General features: G+C 33.4%; 1 protein-coding gene across 1 annotated transcript; it reads right to left on the minus strand.

Annotated features, from left to right (window-relative positions):
* Positions 1 to 10,441: 10,441 nt before the first annotated feature.
* LOC146534811 (chymotrypsin-2-like) lies at positions 10,442 to 14,962 on the minus strand. The gene is made up of 5 exons (XM_085193729.1): positions 14,804 to 14,962; positions 13,358 to 13,535; positions 12,456 to 12,702; positions 12,012 to 12,167; positions 10,442 to 10,645 (listed from the first exon to the last, which is right to left on the minus strand). Exons 1-5 carry the CDS (start codon positions 14,865 to 14,867, stop codon positions 10,502 to 10,504), a joined length of 789 nt encoding a protein of 262 aa, XP_085049855.1. The 5' UTR covers positions 14,868 to 14,962; the 3' UTR covers positions 10,442 to 10,501.
* Positions 14,963 to 21,582: the final 6,620 nt, after the last annotated feature.

Consider the following 21,582-nt stretch of genomic DNA (forward strand, 5'->3'; position numbering starts at 1 on the left):
ACAGTGTGATGCTGATATTATTAAAATTGGCATATGTAGGTATATGTATGTAGAAAAAAAAACTTAGATGAAAAGTAGTAGTGGTACCGTGTCTTACTACTACCCTGAGATCCGGCCGTTGAATCCTGCATATACGAGTTTTCTTAATTAAACCTATATTAATGAATAATACATGATTAGTAGAACAGATTACACCTGGGTTGCCTGGAAGAATCCTGCCGCAATCACCTTTAATTACATTTTTTCGTAACTCGTTTTTGGAGAAAATGTAATTAAAGGTGATTGCGGCAGGATTCTTCCAGGCAACCCAGGTGTAATCTGTTCTACTAATCATGTATTATTCATTAATATAGGTTTAATTAAGAAAACTCGCATATGCAGGATTCAACGACCGGATCCCAGTCTATACAGACTCGACGTGTTGGGTAACACCACGGAAGAGTGTATTGAAAATTGGGTAATGACTGGAGAACGGAGTTTCTTAACACAAGGTTCTCTCTGTCTACCATACTACACGCGGGATACAGCGTAAAACTAAAAGAAATACCTGTTTCCAATGTTGATAAAACATTATTATTTTTTTGTTGTTGAACTGTAAGTTGTAACTGATACCAAAAGGATATATGCGATGGAAGGGGTAAAAAGGTTTCTTGTATCCGGTTTGTAAATCTCAAAGGGGATTTACCATTACATTATATTTATGTTTATATATTATTGTTTTGAATGTTTAATGGCAGCTCAACGCCGGGCTTTTGCCTTGTTACCAGAGTGACAAAATTAAAAATAATAATAATAAGAAATAATTCATTCGCTAGAGTGGGGATCGAACCCGCAACTGTCACGTTACAGACACACCCTTATGGGCGCCACGATGGCCTCTATGTTTCTACCAATAGTCTAAAGAAGATAGTATAAACGTTATTTCGTTTATTTTGAATAAAAAAAATGCAACACAGTATGCTCGGCTAAAGCTTAAAAGCTCTTACTTAAATAAAACAAGCAAACGTAATATAAGGGTCCTACAAAGAGATATGAATGAGATTTCATATGCTGCACGAGTTTTTATTAGATCTTTATTCGTTTTTTTCCCTTTTAACATTTTAATTGGCGTTCTTTCCTTTTACAGTTTTTTTTATGATCATATTATTTTTTTAAAGACTTTTATTATATACTAGCGGCCTGCGTTAACTACCTGATTATTAATTTTTGTTTCCATGAGTACCTACGTCCTATAAGTGACGTCTATGCAAAATTTGATACTCCTAGAATTTGTAGTAACGAAGTTTCATACAATCTTTCAACCCCAAAAACAACTCCTTAGAAGTCGAATATTGCAAATTCCCGTCTCAGCGAGCACCTACGTCCTATAAGTAACACCTACGCAAAATTTGAGATTCCTAGCACATGTAGAATCTGAGATTTCGTGATGAGTGAGTGACCTTTCGATTTTATATATATAGATAATACTAGCGGCCCGCTCGCGGTTGCACCCGCGTGAACTATGTTATTATTAATTTCTGTCTCCATGGCTACGTCCTAGTGACGTCTATGCAAAATTTGAGACTGCTAGCATTTAGTAACGAATGACAAAGACAAATGTCATTAGTAACGAAGTTTCATACAAACTTTCAACCCCAAAAACAAACCCTTAGAAGTTGAATATTACAAATTCCCGTCTTAGCGAGCACCTACGTCCTATAAGTAACTCCTATGCAAAATTTCAGATTCCTAGAATATGTAGTTTCGGAGATTTCGTGATGAGTGAGTGACCTTTCGATTTTATATATATAGATGTGGCACAGAAGTAAGTGTTTAACACTCCCTTCTCCATTTCGCTCCGCTCTAAGCTCTCTTATCGTTGTAATTTAATTATTAGTAAATTTTACTAAATCGGGAAAACGAAAATTACTTTAATATAAACACTCCCCAGAGAAAGAAAGGATCCCTCTATCAACACACATGTTCAGGTATATTAACTAAATAAGTTGATAAATATGATAGTGTAACTACCCTCAAATTAATAGTTGGACACCCTATTATCATTACCATTTGACTTCGACCCTAATAATGATGGTACTTCAGCGGGTAGTTCGTGGCTAATATGACTATTAAACCAAAAGGTTAGTTGGTCGAAATGGCAATATAGCCTTGTAGTCTTTTTCTCAAATTGCCTCCTGTTTATAATATATTTTGATGTGGCCTTGAGGTCGTGGTGGAGCAGGAGCATAAGGGTGTCACTGTGACGCTATGGTTGTGAGTTCGATCCCCGCTCGAGGATTTATATTTATTAATATTATTATTTATTAATATGTTTATTTCGCCGTTCTAGCACCAAAGTAAAGCCCGGTGTTAATCCGCCTAAAGTGGGGAACGGAGTGTGTTAACACTAGCTTTCCTCTGCCTTTTTCCTGTTGTATGATACCCTGTTGATACAGTATGAAACTGGATATGGCTAAGTTTACCTGCATCTGGTTTAGTTATGTTGTTTCAAAATTTAATTAGTCTATCTAAAAAAAATGTGCTAGGTTTTTTTTTATTGTAGATAGGCAAGCATTTGTCCGCTATCTCACCTGGTACCTAAGTGACGATGCGAACGAGGGTGGAGCATGCTTACCTAGATAGTGTAGTATTCACTCGTTCTTTAAAGAGGGCCAGGTATGATATTCTAAACATACATACCTAATATATTATAAGATATCGTGTAATTAGATTTTTTAATAAATATATAGGTATCTAAGCCATTTCTTAATGGTAACCTTTACCTTAGAAAATTTTCTTATATTCATTCATTTACTTTGAATTATATTTGAGTTTCTCGTAAAGTGTAAGACAAAGGAAACTGTCTCCAAATTGGAAGTGAATCTTTTAATTAAGCCTAACCTACTCGTAGATAAGGGGATTTCTAATTAAAAACGAATCGCCAGTGTTTTCGATCTAAATGAACTCCGAATATGTACTTATATACTTTAGTTTACTTTGGTTTGTTGGTATTATTGTTTTTTGGCATATAGCAGGGTAGGTAAAGGGAACCTGGGACCTTAGTGATCGTCATTCCACCAAATTATGGAGGCAGTTGTAGGCATTTGAAAGAAGATTTATAGATGGATAATTATTTTCCATTTTATTGATTTACTGTGCGTGTGCTTATGGCGTTGCAAGCCCAGGTATTTTAGAATTCCATTAAAAAACGCATTAGGAGCATCAAAACTTCCAATGTCCAAGCTCCTCTAACTCCTTGGACCATCTTCGAAGTACATTTTAAAAAAACCATGTAAATATTACTAAAAATATATATAAGAAAAGAGATTTGAATTCTGACTCGGTGAAATGGAACGTGTAAGGTATTAAAGCCCACGCCTTTTAGAATCGCTCTAGCGCAATAGTAATGCTTCTGCATCACTTTGATTTTGTTGGTACAGATATGTTTCTTCCTAGCTATTTCTAATTCTATTACTTTTGAGTTTGACATCCCTATAAAGAAATCTAACGTTGCGTTAAAGAAATCTTGTCACAAAAAAAACATAGGAAAATATTTTTATTATCTCGTATTAAAAATATTTAGACGTCAGGATCGAAGCTACTATCATCATGTCCAGTTGGACGCTTCTTTCTCATTGTTTTGATGTCCTCCAGAAATAATGGAAGAATAAAAAGATTTTTCTAAACTGAATTTTTAAACAAATACATTTTTTATCAGCTCAATGCTGATGTAGTAGCCCGTATGTAGCAGGGTAGGCAGAGGAAGCCTAGTGTTAAGATACTCCGCTCTCCATTTTCTGCCGAATTCTGGAGGCATTGCGCGTCGAGCAGCGGCAGCCCCGACATTAGGAAGAAGAAATAAAACATTGAATATTTCATTTTATTTCATAAGACACTTATTGCTCTTCCTACCAAGGCCTTAAATCGTCCCTGAACTAGCCTTCACTCGTATCGAGCGGGCGGAGCCAACATTGACCCATTTTAAACCATGACTGTTCAACCTCGGAAGAAGGGTTAAGGACAAAGGTTTATTGGTGATTTGTGGTTCAACTAATCTATAAAGATATAACTGTCTTTTCCAGTGTCTTGAATGTTTAATTTTCTATTCATTTGCATATATTTAAAATATTTATCTGCGGGTTGTCTTAGCACTAGGATCGTTCTGCCTATGAAAATTATAAAATCGTTTTTTTTAGATTCGCGTAAAGAACTATATGTTATGAATTCAAAAAAAACAATAATGTTCAAATCACAAACAAACATTTCAATTTTATTTACCACCAGCTCGGTGAAGACGAAACAACATCTACCTACAGTTGAATTGTTTTCACAGTCAAACATACATTTGGAACTTAACGCCGCGCTTAATCATTTTATTTTCTTGGCTAGAAATCAAACCAAGAACCGTCGTGCTAACAGTTAGATACTAAAATCTATACAACTGGGTATATTCTCTACGTACAATACAAACATACATACCCCTTGCGGCGTTTTATCCTTCGGGCTAAGTGGGCCGGGACTTGTACTTCAAAAGTAGAGTCGTATGTCAATAACGATATACACATTATAAGTATCTAAAGTAATAAAATTTCTGAAGATTACTTTCTTATGTAATATTTTGGTATATTTGATGAATAAATTGATGCTACGGTTAGGGATTCGAATATCATTCGAGGGAATAAAAGTTTTAAATCAACTATAAACTACTATAAAGTAGACTTGCAAAATTGCATATGGCGAGTACTAAAAGACAATCTATCTATATATATAAAATCGAAAGGTCACTCACTCATCACGAAATCTCAGAAACTACATGTGCTAAGAATCTCAAATTTTGCATGGACGTCACTTCTTATAGAACGTAGATACTCATGGAGACAGAAATTAATAATAACGTAGATCACGCAGGCGAAGCCGCGGGCGGGCCGCTAGTATTTAATATTTTCATTTCCTTATTCTTGATAACGAGGCAACGTGCGGTGTTGAGTTCCGCCACTCAACACGCAATGCCTTCAGAGTTTGGTCAAAAGTGAGGAGTGGAGTGTCTTAACACTAGGCTAGGATACAATGCGTTTTGACTATTAAAGCATCAGAACGAAAAAAATGAAAATATTTACATATACTCGTAATTCATTCCCCCGAATGGGTTCGAACCCACCACCGCCACGTTATAGTAAATGTTTAAAGTAGAGAACGTTTCATTTGTGGGTATAATATTGGAAAATTTTCGCTAACAAGCGAATCGGTTGGAGCCTCGCATTGTTTGCGGTCAGTTTATATTAGGGAGGAAAATTACAGTCATTTTCATGTCATAATTATACTTTAGATATATATACTAAGTAACTTATACGTGGTGTTTCAATGAATTATGTTTACGAATGGTTTATTTCAGTTAGTTAAGAAGTTGTTTCAAATGACGAGTGTTTCTGTTTTATAATATATCTGTATTTTTAGTTACCACAGCTAGAAAATAAAAGTATTAAATGTTTCATTCCCCCCGAAAGGGAATCGAAACTACGGCCGCTATGTGCTATTTAACTTCTGTGAATGTCCAATGTAACAGCGCTACATATCTATCAATTTGTTTTCACCTAATTCTTCTAGGAGTTTATTATTCTGCCAGTAGTCTTCAAACTTCTAAATGTTGATTGATGGAAACCACTCTGAGTTTTATTTTTAAAAGTAAGAGCATTCCTACAAAATATGTTTTATTTATAATTAAGCTTATTTAGGCTGAAATATATATTTTTTACAGGCCGTCGTCGCGCACAAGTGTTTGATTGTAAACGTGATGGTTGTGGGTTCAATTCCCACTCGAACTCGGAGGAAATAATTTTATTTATTAATATTTTAATTTCTTCTTGTGTCTTTTTAGTTTTCGCTGGTAACAAGATAGACAAATAAGAAACATTATGCAAAAATTCCCAAAGCGAAAAACAAAGAATGCATAAGACGAAAAAGTATTCAAATTAAAATATTTACATTCATTGTGTAAATTGGCTAAATTAAATTGGCCGCCGCCATTACTGAGCCTTAAATATCACGCAAAACCAAATGATCGTATATTTATCTCTATTTGTTTTCGATATATGCGGCGGCACGATTTTCCAATTGGCACTTTCAGCCCTGTTCTCCCCTACATAACAGTGAGACCACATCTGAATTAAATATTTAAAATATAAAGGATTTTAATAATGAAGGACTGACACAGATTTTTATCAGCATTACGCTGTTTCCCGAATGAAGTAGGGTAGACAGAAGGAGTCTAGTGTTCCGACACTCCGCTCCCCACTTTCACCTGAGTTTTGAAGGCTTTGCATAGTCAGTAACGGAACTTAAAGCCACGCTTTGCCTTGACACCAGAGCGACGAAATGAAAACACTAAATATTTCATTTCCTCGCGTGGGAATCGAACTCACAACCGTGTGTCGTCCACTGGCCTTAAAGAATATTTATTCGTTCAACATAGGGATTTTAACAAAAAATTATAAATTAATACATAAAATTTCATTTGTTTATTCTTTTATAATTTCCAAGTAACAGCAGGTACGTAGCAGTAGGATTAATCTGTGAAACCTTCCTAACGATATGCCTCGGTCATCAATCACTGACTGAATTCAATTACAACTTCGAAAGGGAAAGTGCGTATAAATGAGGATGTTTAAATTAATTTTCAAATTAACATTTTAGAATATACCTATTGAAGGTGAAAAGTGTGAGGCCTGTTTGTAAACGCGACAGATTGTGGATTCGATTCCCATTCGTGGGAATAAATTATTTAATATTTTCATTTCTTCGTTGGTGGCGAGGTAAAAATTTGGAAAGGAGTGTCTTGACGATAGGATCTCTCTACCTATGCTAAGTGTGCGAGATAGAGAGTGATATTAAAAAAGGTGTTTTCAAATACCAAATCTGTAATTCAGATTCTAAATTTAATCTATTTTTCTGAAATATAAATAACATATTTATTTATTCCTCACTCAAATTCCAAATAATTTCATAATATTTTGTAATGGCTGCGGTGGTGAGTTCGATTCCCACTTGGAGAATTTATTTGATTTAAATTACTAATATTCGTCTCTGGTAGAACATACCGCGACGTTCCATAGTATCCTTACTCGTCACGAGAATTAAGAATGGAATATTTTGACACTCACTTCCTTCTTTTCTTCTATTCCTATCTTTTTTAAATATTTTTTTAATAAAAAATAATTATATTTGTATAACTATTGGTCTGAATAGTTAGAATATACATATTAGGTTTATTAGAAGTATAAAAAGGTTTTAAAAATCCGCTTCACGCTGTATCCCGCAAACAACAAAGCAGGCAGAGGGAACCTAGTGCTAAGGCCCCGTTCCCCACTATCTGCCGAATTCTGGAGGCATTGCGTGTTGGTGGCACTTCCTCGAGTGGGGATCGAACCCATAACCGTCACGTTACAGTCACACCCTTTTGCCGCTGCGCCATGACGGCCTATTTAATATAACTACGCCATATATCTCTGACTCTAGGGAAATTAGACAGAAACAACTTAACTATGTACTTATGTTTTATCATATCTCCAACTTGGGACGTGTTATTGGAAAATTATTTGATAATAATAATCTAAAAGATATTATTTTCATAGTGTGAATAAGTTATATTCGCATTTAAATATTAAATTTGAAATGTGTTAAATATTTTCATTTCGTTGCTCTGGTAGGTAATTAGGCCAATAAAGTTCTGGTAACAAGGCAAATAGAATGGCGAAACTCAACACCGCGCGCGGAAATGGGAAGTCTTAATTGTAGCTTAACCTTAACACTAGGTTCCCAGGTTCCCTCTGTCTACCTTGTTGTGGGTTGTTTAAACAGATTTTTCTCATCAGATTAAAGAAACATTTGTATTATAAACGTATTTTTCTAAATAAAAAGTTTATTTATAACCAGATAAGCCAGTCAATTGTGCTATCTTTGCTCGTTGATATTATTAATGAAAAATTTCCCGCCAGTGGATTTGAACCCATATCAATTTGAATAATCTCATTTAGCCTGACATTTCCCAAGGGGGATAGAATGGCATCGTAATTTCGATAAATTAAGATTAATAGAGATTAATTATACATTTATTTTTAATGTTTTAGAAGCACTTTCACAACTCAACTTTCTTTCAGAAATATTGGATAGTGCATCTGCAAGTATAAGAGAAAACGCAACCAAATGACTTTTTCTGCTGGGTTGGCTGAGAAAACCTACTGTTAACAGTAGGTTAAGGTTCCCCCCTTCTACGCAAGCAAGACTGATAACAAGACAAACGCGGCGTTGAGTACTACCATGGAATATCTCGGAAATTTTTTTTCTTTGAGTAATAAAATATCAAAAAAAATATTAAAGAAACAGCAACATGTAAATATAAAATAAATTTTATTCTATAAATTTGTCCTTCACGTTATTACATTATGAATATCTCACTATTTCATCCTAAATATATTTTATTCATGAACCGAACACTTCTATGAATTTTCGAACAGTCCTTTGTAGTCTAAGATCCAGATGACAAAACGTATATTTTATCCTTTTTTTTTACATACATTGTATTCCGCATTTAGCTTTTAGTGTTAGGATATATTTGGTCCCCGTTTTCCACCTGATTTTCGACAGATTGTGTGTTGAGTGGCGGAATACAACGCTATTATTTGTCTTATTACCAAGTCTCGTGACAATGGAGTCACATCTATTATATTACTTTGACGCTGAAAAAGACGCTATCTATAGCCCTGTCTGCTTTATGTTCTACAGCAAGAAGCCGAAAATTGCAAGCTGGATCATAGACTTTTATGTATATTAAATGTCTTTCTGATAAAAGGATCATTTTATTATCACATTCATTACTTATTAACACTTCGACCTCCTCTGTAGAGATTGTACTAAAATAATATAAGTGCCCAACGGTTGTCTGTCTGCGATATCACTAATGACTAATGACTGTGTCTTAATGAGGTCGGAGTGTTTTAACACTAGGTTTCCAGGTTCTCTCTGCCTACCTTGCTGTGTATTGGATACAGCGTGAAGCTGAAAAAAAAGTAAATTCTTATATTTATTTGTTAGTTTGAGGAGATTAAAATAGAAATTAATTACAATTATTAAGAGTCGAATAATTGAATCAAATATTGGGTATAAAATCTTACCATTTAAACTTAGTTTAACTACAATACTATTTTAAATAATTTTTAATGCTATTAATACAGGGATACTTAGAGAAGATCCATAAGAAGGACGGAGATGTCACTTCAAAACCGCAAGCAGAGCGGCGTACTAACTTAATTTCCGCTTCCTCCGCTTAATGCGAGGTTTTAGGGACTTATGGGTTTACTTCCTTTGATATTTAGTTAGGTTATTTAATCGGCAATTACATGTTTATATATATCTACACATCTATATAATGTTTAAATGAAAGTCTTTGACGGGATTAATCGGGTATTTTTTGGGAACCCGATGTTTCACGGGTAGACTGAGGTGGCATTCGTCTGCTAGTTGACATAATTATTATATCAAACTACCGCCAACAATTTTTTAAATGTCTCGCGTTCTGCCCTGGAATTCCTGCAGAATGAGCAGACTGGATCTTGTCCTCTGGTATGGTGGGTTTGAGGCTTTATGAGTGGGAGTGAGTGAGTTCCAACCCTCCTCTCTATTGGAATTAGGGTGTTAAGGTGTAATTGCATAATCTCTGACATTCAATGATGTACTGATCCTTACTGCGAATGTTTTTGTAAAAGATTTTTACGATCTGAAAGAAAGCAGCGTAGGATCTTATATATTTTGTTGCATAGATTGGTATATAGTATACTGATGAAGACTAAAGAAATTTGAAAATTGTTTTCTTATTTTACAACAAGTATTTTAGTTATATATTTTAGCGCGGTCCCACCATCACGAGCGAGAATGTAAACAAACAAAGTCAATAAAATAACGTGGTTGTGTAGGCGGCGGTGCAATTTTGTTTCAGCAGCATTCTATTCGGGAGCATGTCATTCGTGTAGAAATATTACATTTTTTTAAGGGAAAATTTGGGGAATCTCTTATAGTATTTACTAAGAAATGTCGAGGCAAAGCGCGGCGTTGAGTTCTGCCACTCAACACCTCCAGAATTCGGCAGAAAGTGGGGAACGGAGTGTCTTAACGCTAGGTTCCCTCTGCCTACCCTGCTGTGTGCTGGATACAGCTTGAAGCTGATGATAAGTATTTAAGATTTTAATAATTCATAGTATTGTATTAATATTTAATATCAATAGATTTTACTTAATTCCTTCTATTCCTTGAAAATAATAAATAAAGTCAGTCAATGATTACAGTATTGTTATAGATTACATATTTGATAGTGGCAGGTCAGAAAGCAGAGAACGTAGAGTCCTGGAACTACCTTATTGCTTTGCAGAAAAAGGTGAAAATCTTTTAACTTGAAATAAATAAAACATTAAAATACAGGGAATAATACATTTATTTAATTGCGATTTATAATTTTTGTCATTTAATTAGCATATTATATGTTGGTATGTTCCAAAATCCAATTCTTGAAGCTGTAGACGCGAGAATAGACGTCAGGGTAACCGCGGGCGCAAGGATATCCCCAGGACACTATCCCTACTACAGTACCGTTCTGAACGAGTGGTCCGCCAGAGTCTCCCTGAAACATTAAAGAGCAAATGAAAAACAGTGCGAGTAAATTAAAATAAGAAATATTTAATTTCCCCAAGAAAATGAAAATGAGAAATATTTCTTACAGGGGTACAAGTGTGTGAATGTAAAAGCGACTGGTGGGTTCGATTCCCACTCGAGGAAATGAAATATTTAATATTTTCATTCCTTTGGTGTCGCGAGGTAGAGCCCAGCGCGCTCAAGACACAATTCGGCGAAAAGTAGGGAACGGAATTGTCGTGTGACCTAACACTAGGTTCCTAGGTTCCCTGTGCCTACCCTGCTATGTGCAGAATACAATGTACAGCAAAACATATATTATAATATTAAAATCCTAAGTTAATTTTTAACAGAAAAAAAAAACATCCGTCCTCCTCTCCTGCGCCATTATCGTATCAAATGCCTATAAAAATAACTTATACAAGTAATTCGTAAACATTCCCTATATTAAGGGCAGGCGAAAATAGACTTGATCAGCTTACAAAATAAGTCAATAACTTTCCAAGTATTTTTTCCAGTGACTACATTCTATAATGCTTCTACTATAATTTTATTAAGTAACTATTGACTACTTCTGGCTAAGCTGATAAATCTTCGAATTTTGTTCTTATACGTGGGGAACGGAAGAGTAATTAATTAATTGGAACAGAATATTTTAACACAGGTTGTACGAAAAAAACTTAAGTAAAGGTTTTTAGCCAAGAGGAAGAAATTGAACCCTTGTAGGATGACTATGTTGTCCGTCTGCCTGTCCGTCTGTTACGACGATTTATCTCAAGATCGCGTATTAAATATACGGGTAAGCTTGAGAGCTCAAGACTCGAAACTCCAAAACCAAGTAACATACATATAAACTAAAGTGTATTCCACTAAACCTTATATTTTTACCTAATAAATAACTACAATGGATAACATCTCAGGGCAGTACAAAATAGAATGTAATTCTTCGTGCTTATAAATTTTTTACTGTTTAAAAAGGTTGCAGGAATTTTCTTGACCTTTAACTTGGAATATGTAGATAATGTGGGTTAAAGGTCAGAGGTTTTTATTTTATTATGTTTAACAGTACTTGTCTATTTGTTTTAAGCAAATTGTTCTTGTTTTTTATTTAAGTAAAATAATAAAATAAGAAAAAATCTTTGTAAATTGTGAATTTAGAAATTTTATCTTTTTTGTGTCTGAAAAATTCTATTTACAAAAATTAAGATCCAAATCCTGGAGGCACAGCGTGTTGAATAGAGGAACTCCACGCCGCTGTTTCGTCAGTCATTAATGAGAAATATTACAAGTATGAAAAAAGAAAAAGAACAGTGTGAAGAAAAAAAATCCCTTTTAAATAAGTCCTGAAAACTTACATGGCAAGCACCCTCTCCAGCTTTGGTCAGTGAGCATATTTGATTACTGTGTACAGGCATCGATATGAGCGACCCATTGTAACGTTTCTGACAATCGCCCACGCTGAGAGCTGATAGCTGGATGATTTGCAGCTTGTCCGGGAGGTTGCCTGGATACTAAAATTCGAAGCAAACATAGGAAATTAGGTTACTATTATATTTAAGTCGAAAGTAAAAGAATTGATGTGATCATATATATTTTTTAACGAAGTGTTTTAACATTAGATTTACAGAGATTTAAAAAAGAATATAGAAGCAGATGACCACAACCAGAGGTCATTTCTGTTCCCAGCAATGAAATATATTATATTAATTCCGTAACTTTGGTAACACGACAAAGCGCGGCATTGGTTTCCGCCGGCATATATAGCATATTATTCCATGGCATTTTAGCATAATGCTTACCGATAGTCTGCCCCATCCAGTAAGAGTAACTTTGGATCCACCTGGTGTGTTAGCTGCAGGCAGCTTTATAGGCTGGACTCTGCTGTTGAATTCTATTTTTCCCGACACTTTGATGACGCTGACGTCATTCACAATTTCATGACTATCGTAATTTTCGTGCACTACAATTTTGCTTACGGAATGGCTTTTACCCCCAGAGGTAAGACTGTTGGTACCAACTACCACCTTTATCAAATATGTTACTTGGCTGAAAATAAGTTTAGTAATTATGTAAAAAAATATTAGAATTTCTTAATTAAATAAAAAAAAAACGATTAAGATCATCTGAGAACATCAGAGAGACATCTCTAGTAACTATTTTAATAAACCCGTTGACTGTATTTTTTAACATTACTTATTTATTATATTTTTTTTCGTGTTGTAAGTTTAAAGATAATATTGATAGTGAGATTTGAACCTAGAATAATAATTTAGTTAAATATTTGAATACTTCCCAAACACCAAACAATCACGTGAGACTTACTAAGTCAAACAAGTTCGTCTTAACAGTGCCAGGAAACATAAAGGTACGTTCAATATTAGCATTTGTTCTGAGATTGAAAGTCAAATAAGTAAATTTACACACAAGATGATAAAATTTGAATATATTCAAACCCAGAGTACAAAGGCATCGAATTTCTTATAACATCATTTAAATTTATGGCGTAGTTGGACATTTTCTTGTAAAAACAATAGTTTCCAGTTCAATTATTATTTGGGAAATGAATATATATATTTAAATTATTTTTTTGGTTAATTTGGTGATAATTTCATTCAATTAATAATATTCGTAAAATAGCCTGAAACTGTGAAGATGAAATATTTACATACAATTTAGAAAGATTTAACTTAAAAATGCTTACCCAACAGTACAATGTGCAGCTGTGAGCACCCATTCCTGGCTTATTATGGAACCTCCACAGAAATGAGAACCGAAGATAGACCTCAAGGATGCCTGGTATGGTATTCCACCGTCCGGCGCATCCTGCCCTCCTACTATACGCGGTGATATCTCATCATAGGTCCTCGGCAGTAAACGTCCTAAAAATATGATAATATTAACAGTACTGTTTTTTTTTATTTTAAAGTGTTATTCTCCTCAAAATGAATTTCAAAAATTTTTAAATAAAAAGTTTTTTTTTTAAACGTCAAATAATTTACCCAAGGGCACTTAGGCCTGAGGACCGATATAAGAAACTCATCGTGACTTTTTTCTTAGAAGAATCTTTAAATCTTCAAAAAGGTATAATAGCAAAAGTTTAACTAACTGATTAATAAGAGCAAAATTTCTAAACTATAAAGGTTTTTTATATATTAAAACACCCGTACTTTGTTTAGAATAAGCAAGTGTTTTAATTAAGAACAAGTTATCATTCTCTTGACATCTCGCTTGTTAATATTTCAATTCACTAATTGGATATACAGACAGACATCCAAAATAATATAAAAATTCCAAATTCTCTGCACGTTTGTAACATTTCTAATTTTTGATTATTATTGTTTAATTAGAGACCAGTCGTAGCGCAGGGCAAGCGTTTAACTGTAAACACGATATGTTGTGAGTTCGATGCCCATTCGAGGAAATTATTTTTTTAGTATTTTCATTTCTTCCCTTTAGTATCGAGGCGAAGCGCGGGGCTGAGCTCCGCCACTCTATACACATATCTTTCAGAATTCAACGGAAAGTGGGGAGCGGAGTACCCTCTCTCTGTCTACCCTACTGCTGAAAAAAATGTTTAATTAAATAGGAAAAGAGATACTCTTTGTAATAACCAAGTTTTATTAGAATCATGATATTTTATTCAAATTCCAAGTTGCTCTGAGAGGAAGCGGAATGTATCAGTTACTTTTGTTTTCAATTATAATAAGTATTTCCGTTCCAACGATGTTTTGTTCTTTTGTAATATTAAGTATGTATTTTATTTCTATTTCAAATCCTCGTTCAAAATGTTTTCATTTCCTCGCTGTGGTAACGAGGCAAAGCGTGGCGTTAAGTTCCGCCGCTCAATACGCAATGCCTCCAAAATTCGACGGAAAGTCGGACGGAGTGTCTTGTCAACTGGAGGTCTAGGGTACTCTCTGCGTACCCCGCAGTGTGAGGGATGTAGCGTGATGCTGGTATATTTTTTTTATATAAGTATTTCATTAAAGCAAGAATAAATTTAACACGATTATAACATTCCCTTTGTAAAAAAGTACCAACAGTACCAAAAAAGTAAAAAAGTACCAAAAGTAATATAAAAGTAATTGCCTAAAATTTCTTTTAATATAACAAAATTAGCCCGAAGCGAGTATCAACTTTAACCTACCTTCAGCCAAGGTGACACATATGACAGACACTAAAATTAACTGAAATGCCTTGAAAATAAGCATTTTTTTCGTTAAATTTCGTATGTTATAATGAAATATCACGATGCGTAGTGAATTAGAAGATAAATTACAAGTCTTTTATAGTCTCTATAAGTGTAATTAAGTTAAAGTGTCTCATCCACTTTAAAAAAGATATGATTTCAAAGAGTTTAACAAATATCGTACGTGACTTCTGTTGTTTATGAATTTTGATAAAAACATGATTAATTTTTAGGTATTACATTTTAGGAGTCATCTAGGCGCATTGGGGCAGGTAACTGTAGACGCAATGATTGTGGGTTCGATTTACACTCGTGGGAGAGATTCATCATCATCATCATCATCACCACCATCATCATCATCATCATCAACAGCCATTTTTTGTCCACTGTTGGACATAGGCCTTCCCCAATATTCGCCACCACACTCGATCCTCAGATTTTCGGACCCATCCGCTTAAAATATAAATAAAAATGAAAAGAGAGAGAGATTAAATATAAATTATTTTCATTTCTTCACTCTGGTATATCAAGCACGACGTTGAGTTAGGCCATTCAAGAGGCGATTTAAAAAATTAGGGGTTTTTAACACTAGTTTCCTTTTTTTTAAAAAAATGGGGTGTTTTAACACTAATTTACTTTTTTTTTACTTTGCTATAGGGCCTAGAACTATATTTTTTTATACTTTCTAGATCACTTTTAATGCTTGAACGCCTAATTGTAGGATATCAAAGTTTTGCTGTGTCAAATCGATTAATAGAAAACGGAAGTTTTACGATGATTGCACATTTGGGTTTTCTTAGACATACGATTTAAGTACTGACCCTGTAAAGCAATTACATTTATTGTTAATCCTGTCAAGGTTATTTCTGTGCTTCATGCCTGAAAATCGATATGGCACATGAAAAAGATTTGAAATTACACACTTTTAAGTACCCACACCCAAAAATAATTACCGTCGGGTACCGTCGGATCATCTCTATTTTTCTAGAAGTAGAAATCTGTAAACACAACTGGTTCTGGTTTCAATCCCCCACTTGAAGAAATGAAATTTTTAATTAAAATTATTTTTTAATTTCTTCACTCTGGTGTCGAGGCAAAGCGCGGCGTTGAATCCCGTCACTCATCACGCAATGCTTCCAGAAATCAGAGGAAAATGGGGAAAAGAATGTCTTTTACTAATTTATAAATCAGTATAAATAATAATAGGTACATTTAATAGAATAATTAACATCTTGCAGCCATTTACAATTGAAATAATATTGTACTTCCTCCTATATGGCTTCCGTTCGTGGCAAACATTGGTTTTTGATATAGACGAGTTTAATTTTATTGTTTCACGAGCGAACTCTGTTTGTTTTGTTTCATTATTGAATTAAAACAAGAATACTAATATAAATAAACTAAGTTTTATAAATTAATTTTAATTAAATAATCGTTTTATTTATTATTCATGTAAATAAATAAATATACTTTTATTCGCTGCCCATTTAAAAGTTTTAGATTTTAAATTATAATCTTCTTAGAAAATGTAAATCGGTGTTGAATAATGTTTTTTCATTAATGTGCGTAATACTCGAACCCAAACGCAAAATTATTATTTTTAAAGTCGGACTATGACTCATTTGTCAAGTTGATCAATTTCTTTCTTTACTAGTTACTTAAAAGCTTCACACTGTATATGTTGCATACAGCAGGGTAGGCAGAATTGAAACCTAGTGTTAAGTTAAGTGACCTAGTTCTCCATTTTTCGCTGAATTCTAGAGACACTGTGAGTGACGGAACTCAACCCCGCATTTTGCCTCGACACCAGATCGAAGAAGTGAAAATATAAATTTAAATACATATTTCATTTCCCCGAGCGGGGATCGAACCCACGACCAGTCGTGTTTACGGTGGCACTTTGTGCTCCTGCGCCACAACTGGCGTTTGGGTTTACATACATTTTTTAAAATTATGAAATAATATATGAAACTATAAATAAATGTAACGTTAACTATTGCTACTTGTAATTATTAATATTATCTTTTGTAAATGTTAAAGTTCCAAGCAAAATAAGTCTTATCTATTAGTAAGTTTCAAGTAGGTTCTTGTTTTTGTATGAGCACTTAAATATATGATATGATTTGGTCTTATATTAAAGACCTAATAAAGTCGCGTTACAAAACTTAAAATTAAAAAAAAATATATATTAATTAATCGGCTTCACGCTATATATCGGCTTCACGCTATATGTAGACAGAGGGAACCTAGTTATAAGGCACTAAGTTCCCCATTTTCCACCGATTTTTTGAGGTTTTGCGTGTTTAGTGGCGGAACTTAACGCGGCAGTTTGTCTCGTTACCAGAGCGAAGTAATTAAAATATTAATAAATAATGATTAAGACCCCCGAGTGAGAATCGAACCTACGAGCCTCGCCTGTTCCTTTATAATGTGGCCATGAATTTCCAGATATTTGTATCTTAAACTACAATATTATAATTGATCAGTAATTCATTTACTATAATCTAAAAGTTTTTTATTGACTTCTAACGTAAAAATAATAGAAAAAAATCTTCTTATTAGTTCAATTTAAGCAAATTTATTTTTCTTTGATTTAATTCAGTACTCTAGTTATAAGTCTTAGGAAATTAATCTCTCTCTTCTTTTCTATTCACGACTCTCCTTGAAGACTAAAATTATTTTTGTAAATGAAGGCCTATGGCATAAGAGCTCACTCACTCTAGTGATTTAAGCTGCGCGTTAGATGGATCAATTACTCAGCCTCCTTTCCTTCTTTTGTTGTTCACAAAATTAATGGTTTTCCATATAAGGAAAAAGGGGAAAAAGTGACGAATCACTCCGTTTCTCAATTACTACGTAACTTACTTGTACTTAATATGTAATTCTTATTTTTCTATAAATTAATATTTGAACCTGCAACCTACAAGAACTTTGTAATAAATTTGTAGTACTCTCTCTTTGCAATACTCTCGTCTGTAGTAAGCCTTAGTGATGACAATTATCATTTTAATGATAAAATAGACAACATTATAAGGCTCTTGGCTATAACATTATGATTAAATATATTTATAGATAATATATGAAAATTATTTTTAATGCGCGTGTACATATTCAACAATGTTCCCGTTCATTTTAAAACTTAATGAAAAGTCCCTTTTTTTTTTCGTTCCCGCTCAATTTCGGAAAAAAATCGCTCTTAGTACTCTCTTACTCTCTACAAATCTTCTTTTAAACCTTCATGCCATACTTCAATTTTCTAAATCCAATACATATCTGTGTAATGTCTGTCCATCATCTATTTAGGTGTCGGAAGATTTTTATATGTATAGTATATTTTCCCTAAGCTTGTTTTTGATTTATCTACATATATAAAATTGAAAGGTCACTCACTCATCACGAAATCTCAGAAACTACAAGAGCTAGGAATCTCAAATTTCGCATAGGAGTTACTTATAGGACTTAGGTGCTCGCTAAGACGGGAATTTGAACGACAATATTCGACTTCTAAGGGGTTGTTTTTGGGGTCGAAAGTTTGTATGAAACTTCGTTACTACAAATGCTGGGAGTCTCAAATTTTGCATAGACGTCACTAGGACGTAGTCATGGAGACAGAAATAATAATAACATAGTTCACGCGGGTGTAACCGCGAGCGGGCCGCTAGTTTTATATATTTTTTAAAATTCTAATAAGTCTTGCTACTATTATAGCTCAGTTCACTTATGATAGAAAAGGTTGTTTGAACATTCAAATTGCTCTAGAAAAATGTTTTTAACTAGTAGTTCTTATGTTTTCTCGGCCTAGAGGCTCTCGGTCATATGAGAAGTTCTTGAATAAAATATATAATCATTTACAGTTCAAAACACTATTTTTAAATTAAAAACTTTATATACATATTTGTTCATTGTGCATATTTTCACTTACTTTTAAAGTAATGAGTCAGTATACTATAGATACTGTATGAAGAAAACAAACTTAAATTGTAATTTCACAAGAAATGTATATATCTGAACTTGGCTAAGATCAACTAACCATAAAAGTTTACCTCGTAGAATTTTAAATAACAAAGTTAACGGAACGGCAGTTCATAGGAAAGAAAATTTTTAAATTTATTTTAATTTTCAGCTACAAGTAGTGTTTTGACTCTTCTCTATCCGTCACCTAGCAGCGTAAGCAGACAGCCTACCATCTTGTAAAACATCACACTTTCGTTTCTTTACAATTTAGCTAAAATTTCAATAAGCTGCAAATTAATTTAAGGAAGTTGAAAAGGAGATATAAACAAGCACCGTCCTAAATTTACATTTCTCCATATCCATGTCCAAAGTAAATATTTATATGTAATTGAGTCAATTTTACCCAAACGGGTCCTCCCTTACAAAATTTTACATTCATTAGAACAAAATATTAATGTTATATTACTTTTAAGAAGATATAGGTTTTAATAACTCATATAGATATTATACTCGTCAAAAATATTTAAAAAAAATTCCAATAATATTGGCTCAAAATAAGTGCAAAATAAGTAAATAAATGAGTTAAGACACTCAATTCCTCAGTTTCCGCGGAATTTTTGAGGCAATGAGGATTTTTTTAATATTTTTTTTATTAATATTTTAAAAAAATGAGTTGAAATTTAGAACAGAATTGAAAAATATACACCTAAGTCACTTGTTCAGGAGCAGGTGCGGTTAACGATATCAGATCAAAGTTTAGCCGCCTTCGATTTAACATGCATTAGATGTTCTATGGTATAATCCATATTTAGATTGGCTCCACTCTTGGATGGAACCTTTGAAACAAAGTAAGTTGTTTACCTTACGTTACTTACTCTGGTGTAAAAGCTACTTGCCATATCTAAATTAATGAAGTCATATTATAATAATTTAATTTAAGCATTAAATTCGGTATAATTAAAAGTTGAGTTCCATAATAAATAAATTGTACGAAAGAACTTGATTGAAGACGGATCAATACGAAGCTTTGCGAAGGGGCACAGGCGAGTGATCAAAGCATAACGGTCGTAGATTCGATTTTCATTCGGAAAAATGAAATAATATTTAATATTTTCATTTCCTCGTTCGAGGTACTTTAGAAGACATTGTGCAGAGTGGAGTACCTTGACTCAACACCTTAAGAATCCTATTTTTCTAATCATATTTTTTTAATTTATATGCAAAATAAGTTTATCAATATGTCCAAACTTACGAGTGTATTAAATGTTAAAATTATATAAAGAAGAAATATACATTTTTACGTTTACAGAACCCTTATTTTGTAGGCAAGGACGGATCGTCAAGGATTAGGATCGGGATATACCTTTTTATTCTCACAATATCATCTTTAGGTCTATATGTAAAAGATTTTTTTTTATTTTTTGTATAATAAAAACTTCTTACTTCCATAGAAAAGTGTATATTTTAAGATAAAAGTGCCCCTTAGGATTTACCATTACAATGCAAATATTAAGATATATGCAGGAAGTTGGTAAGTTATGGAGTTAGCATAAGTTGAAAACTGCACTCTGGGCACGATATTGCATTAAAATAATGTTCTATGCAATTTTTTTATTTTAATTTTCATAGAGACAACAGCAAAAAATAAATTTTGTATATGAAAGACAGTCAGATTTATGACAACTGAGATAAAATACCAAGTAAGTGCGAGTCGGCTTCGCCAGGTGGGGGAGGTTTTCGACAAATTTCAGGATTCTATGTCAACGATAACGTTTGTATTTTTTTTAATGAAATAATATAAATTGTCGCTTTTCAGATTTTAATTTTAATTTCATAACTGTAGGTCCGCGGGAAGTACCCTATAGGCTTTGATAACGCGACGCATTTCATAAATGCTCGTATCTTTTGATTACGTTGACTTACATGTTTAATTTTACTGTACCCCTAGGATCTATTAATCTGAATATTTGGACCTGATTTTAATAGGGTTCCGTTTTTACCTCCGAGACACGGAACCCTGAAATGATAATGTCACTTATAACAAAATTTTAATTTGTGCATTACCATGACGTTGAATTTTATACTGTAATTCAATTATTAACATCATTTATTTTTTTAATGCCGTTGTATAGGTACGATTTATCTATGTCATACATAGAATAAATCCTCAATTGAAGTTCTTGATAACAATCTTCAATCGATTACTAAGTAATGAAATGAACTCTCCATTATGACGACATATACATTTCAAGCATAGGTTCCGATGTTTGAACCACGTGGCCATATATTTCCTTACTTAAACCCTTAAACCAACGGAGTGTCTTAACACTAGGTTCCCTCTGCCTACCCTGCTGTGTGCGGGATACAGCGTGAAGCTTATTTTTTTTTTTTAATAATTTGGTAACCTATACTTCCCAGATTATCTCCATACCGACCTTGACCAGATATCCAGCTATCAGAACTATAATAGTTAATAGTAATATTATATTATAATTATATATGTATTTATCTTTAATTGTTGTATGTATGTATATATGTATGTATGTAGGCATTTGTGTAGAGTTATGTATGTATATATGTAGATATGTATGTATAAATGTATGTATTAAACTATTTTGTGTTCTCTGAATATTGGTTTTTATATATTTTATGTACTTTTTGCACCTTTCTGCCTTCTTTTCTAAATTTAATCCTTCCGTTTTTCTTTGGTTGCCTGTAAGACATCGCTTTTAGTGATAAGGCCGCCATTGCACACTTGTTAATCGTGTTTCTAATGATTTGTA

The sequence above is a fragment of the Heliconius melpomene genome, chromosome 11, assembly GCF_056956725.1.
Source record: "Heliconius melpomene rosina isolate 202511_hmr_F chromosome 11, ASM5695672v1, whole genome shotgun sequence".
Classification (NCBI taxonomy): Eukaryota; Metazoa; Arthropoda; class Insecta; order Lepidoptera; family Nymphalidae; genus Heliconius; species Heliconius melpomene.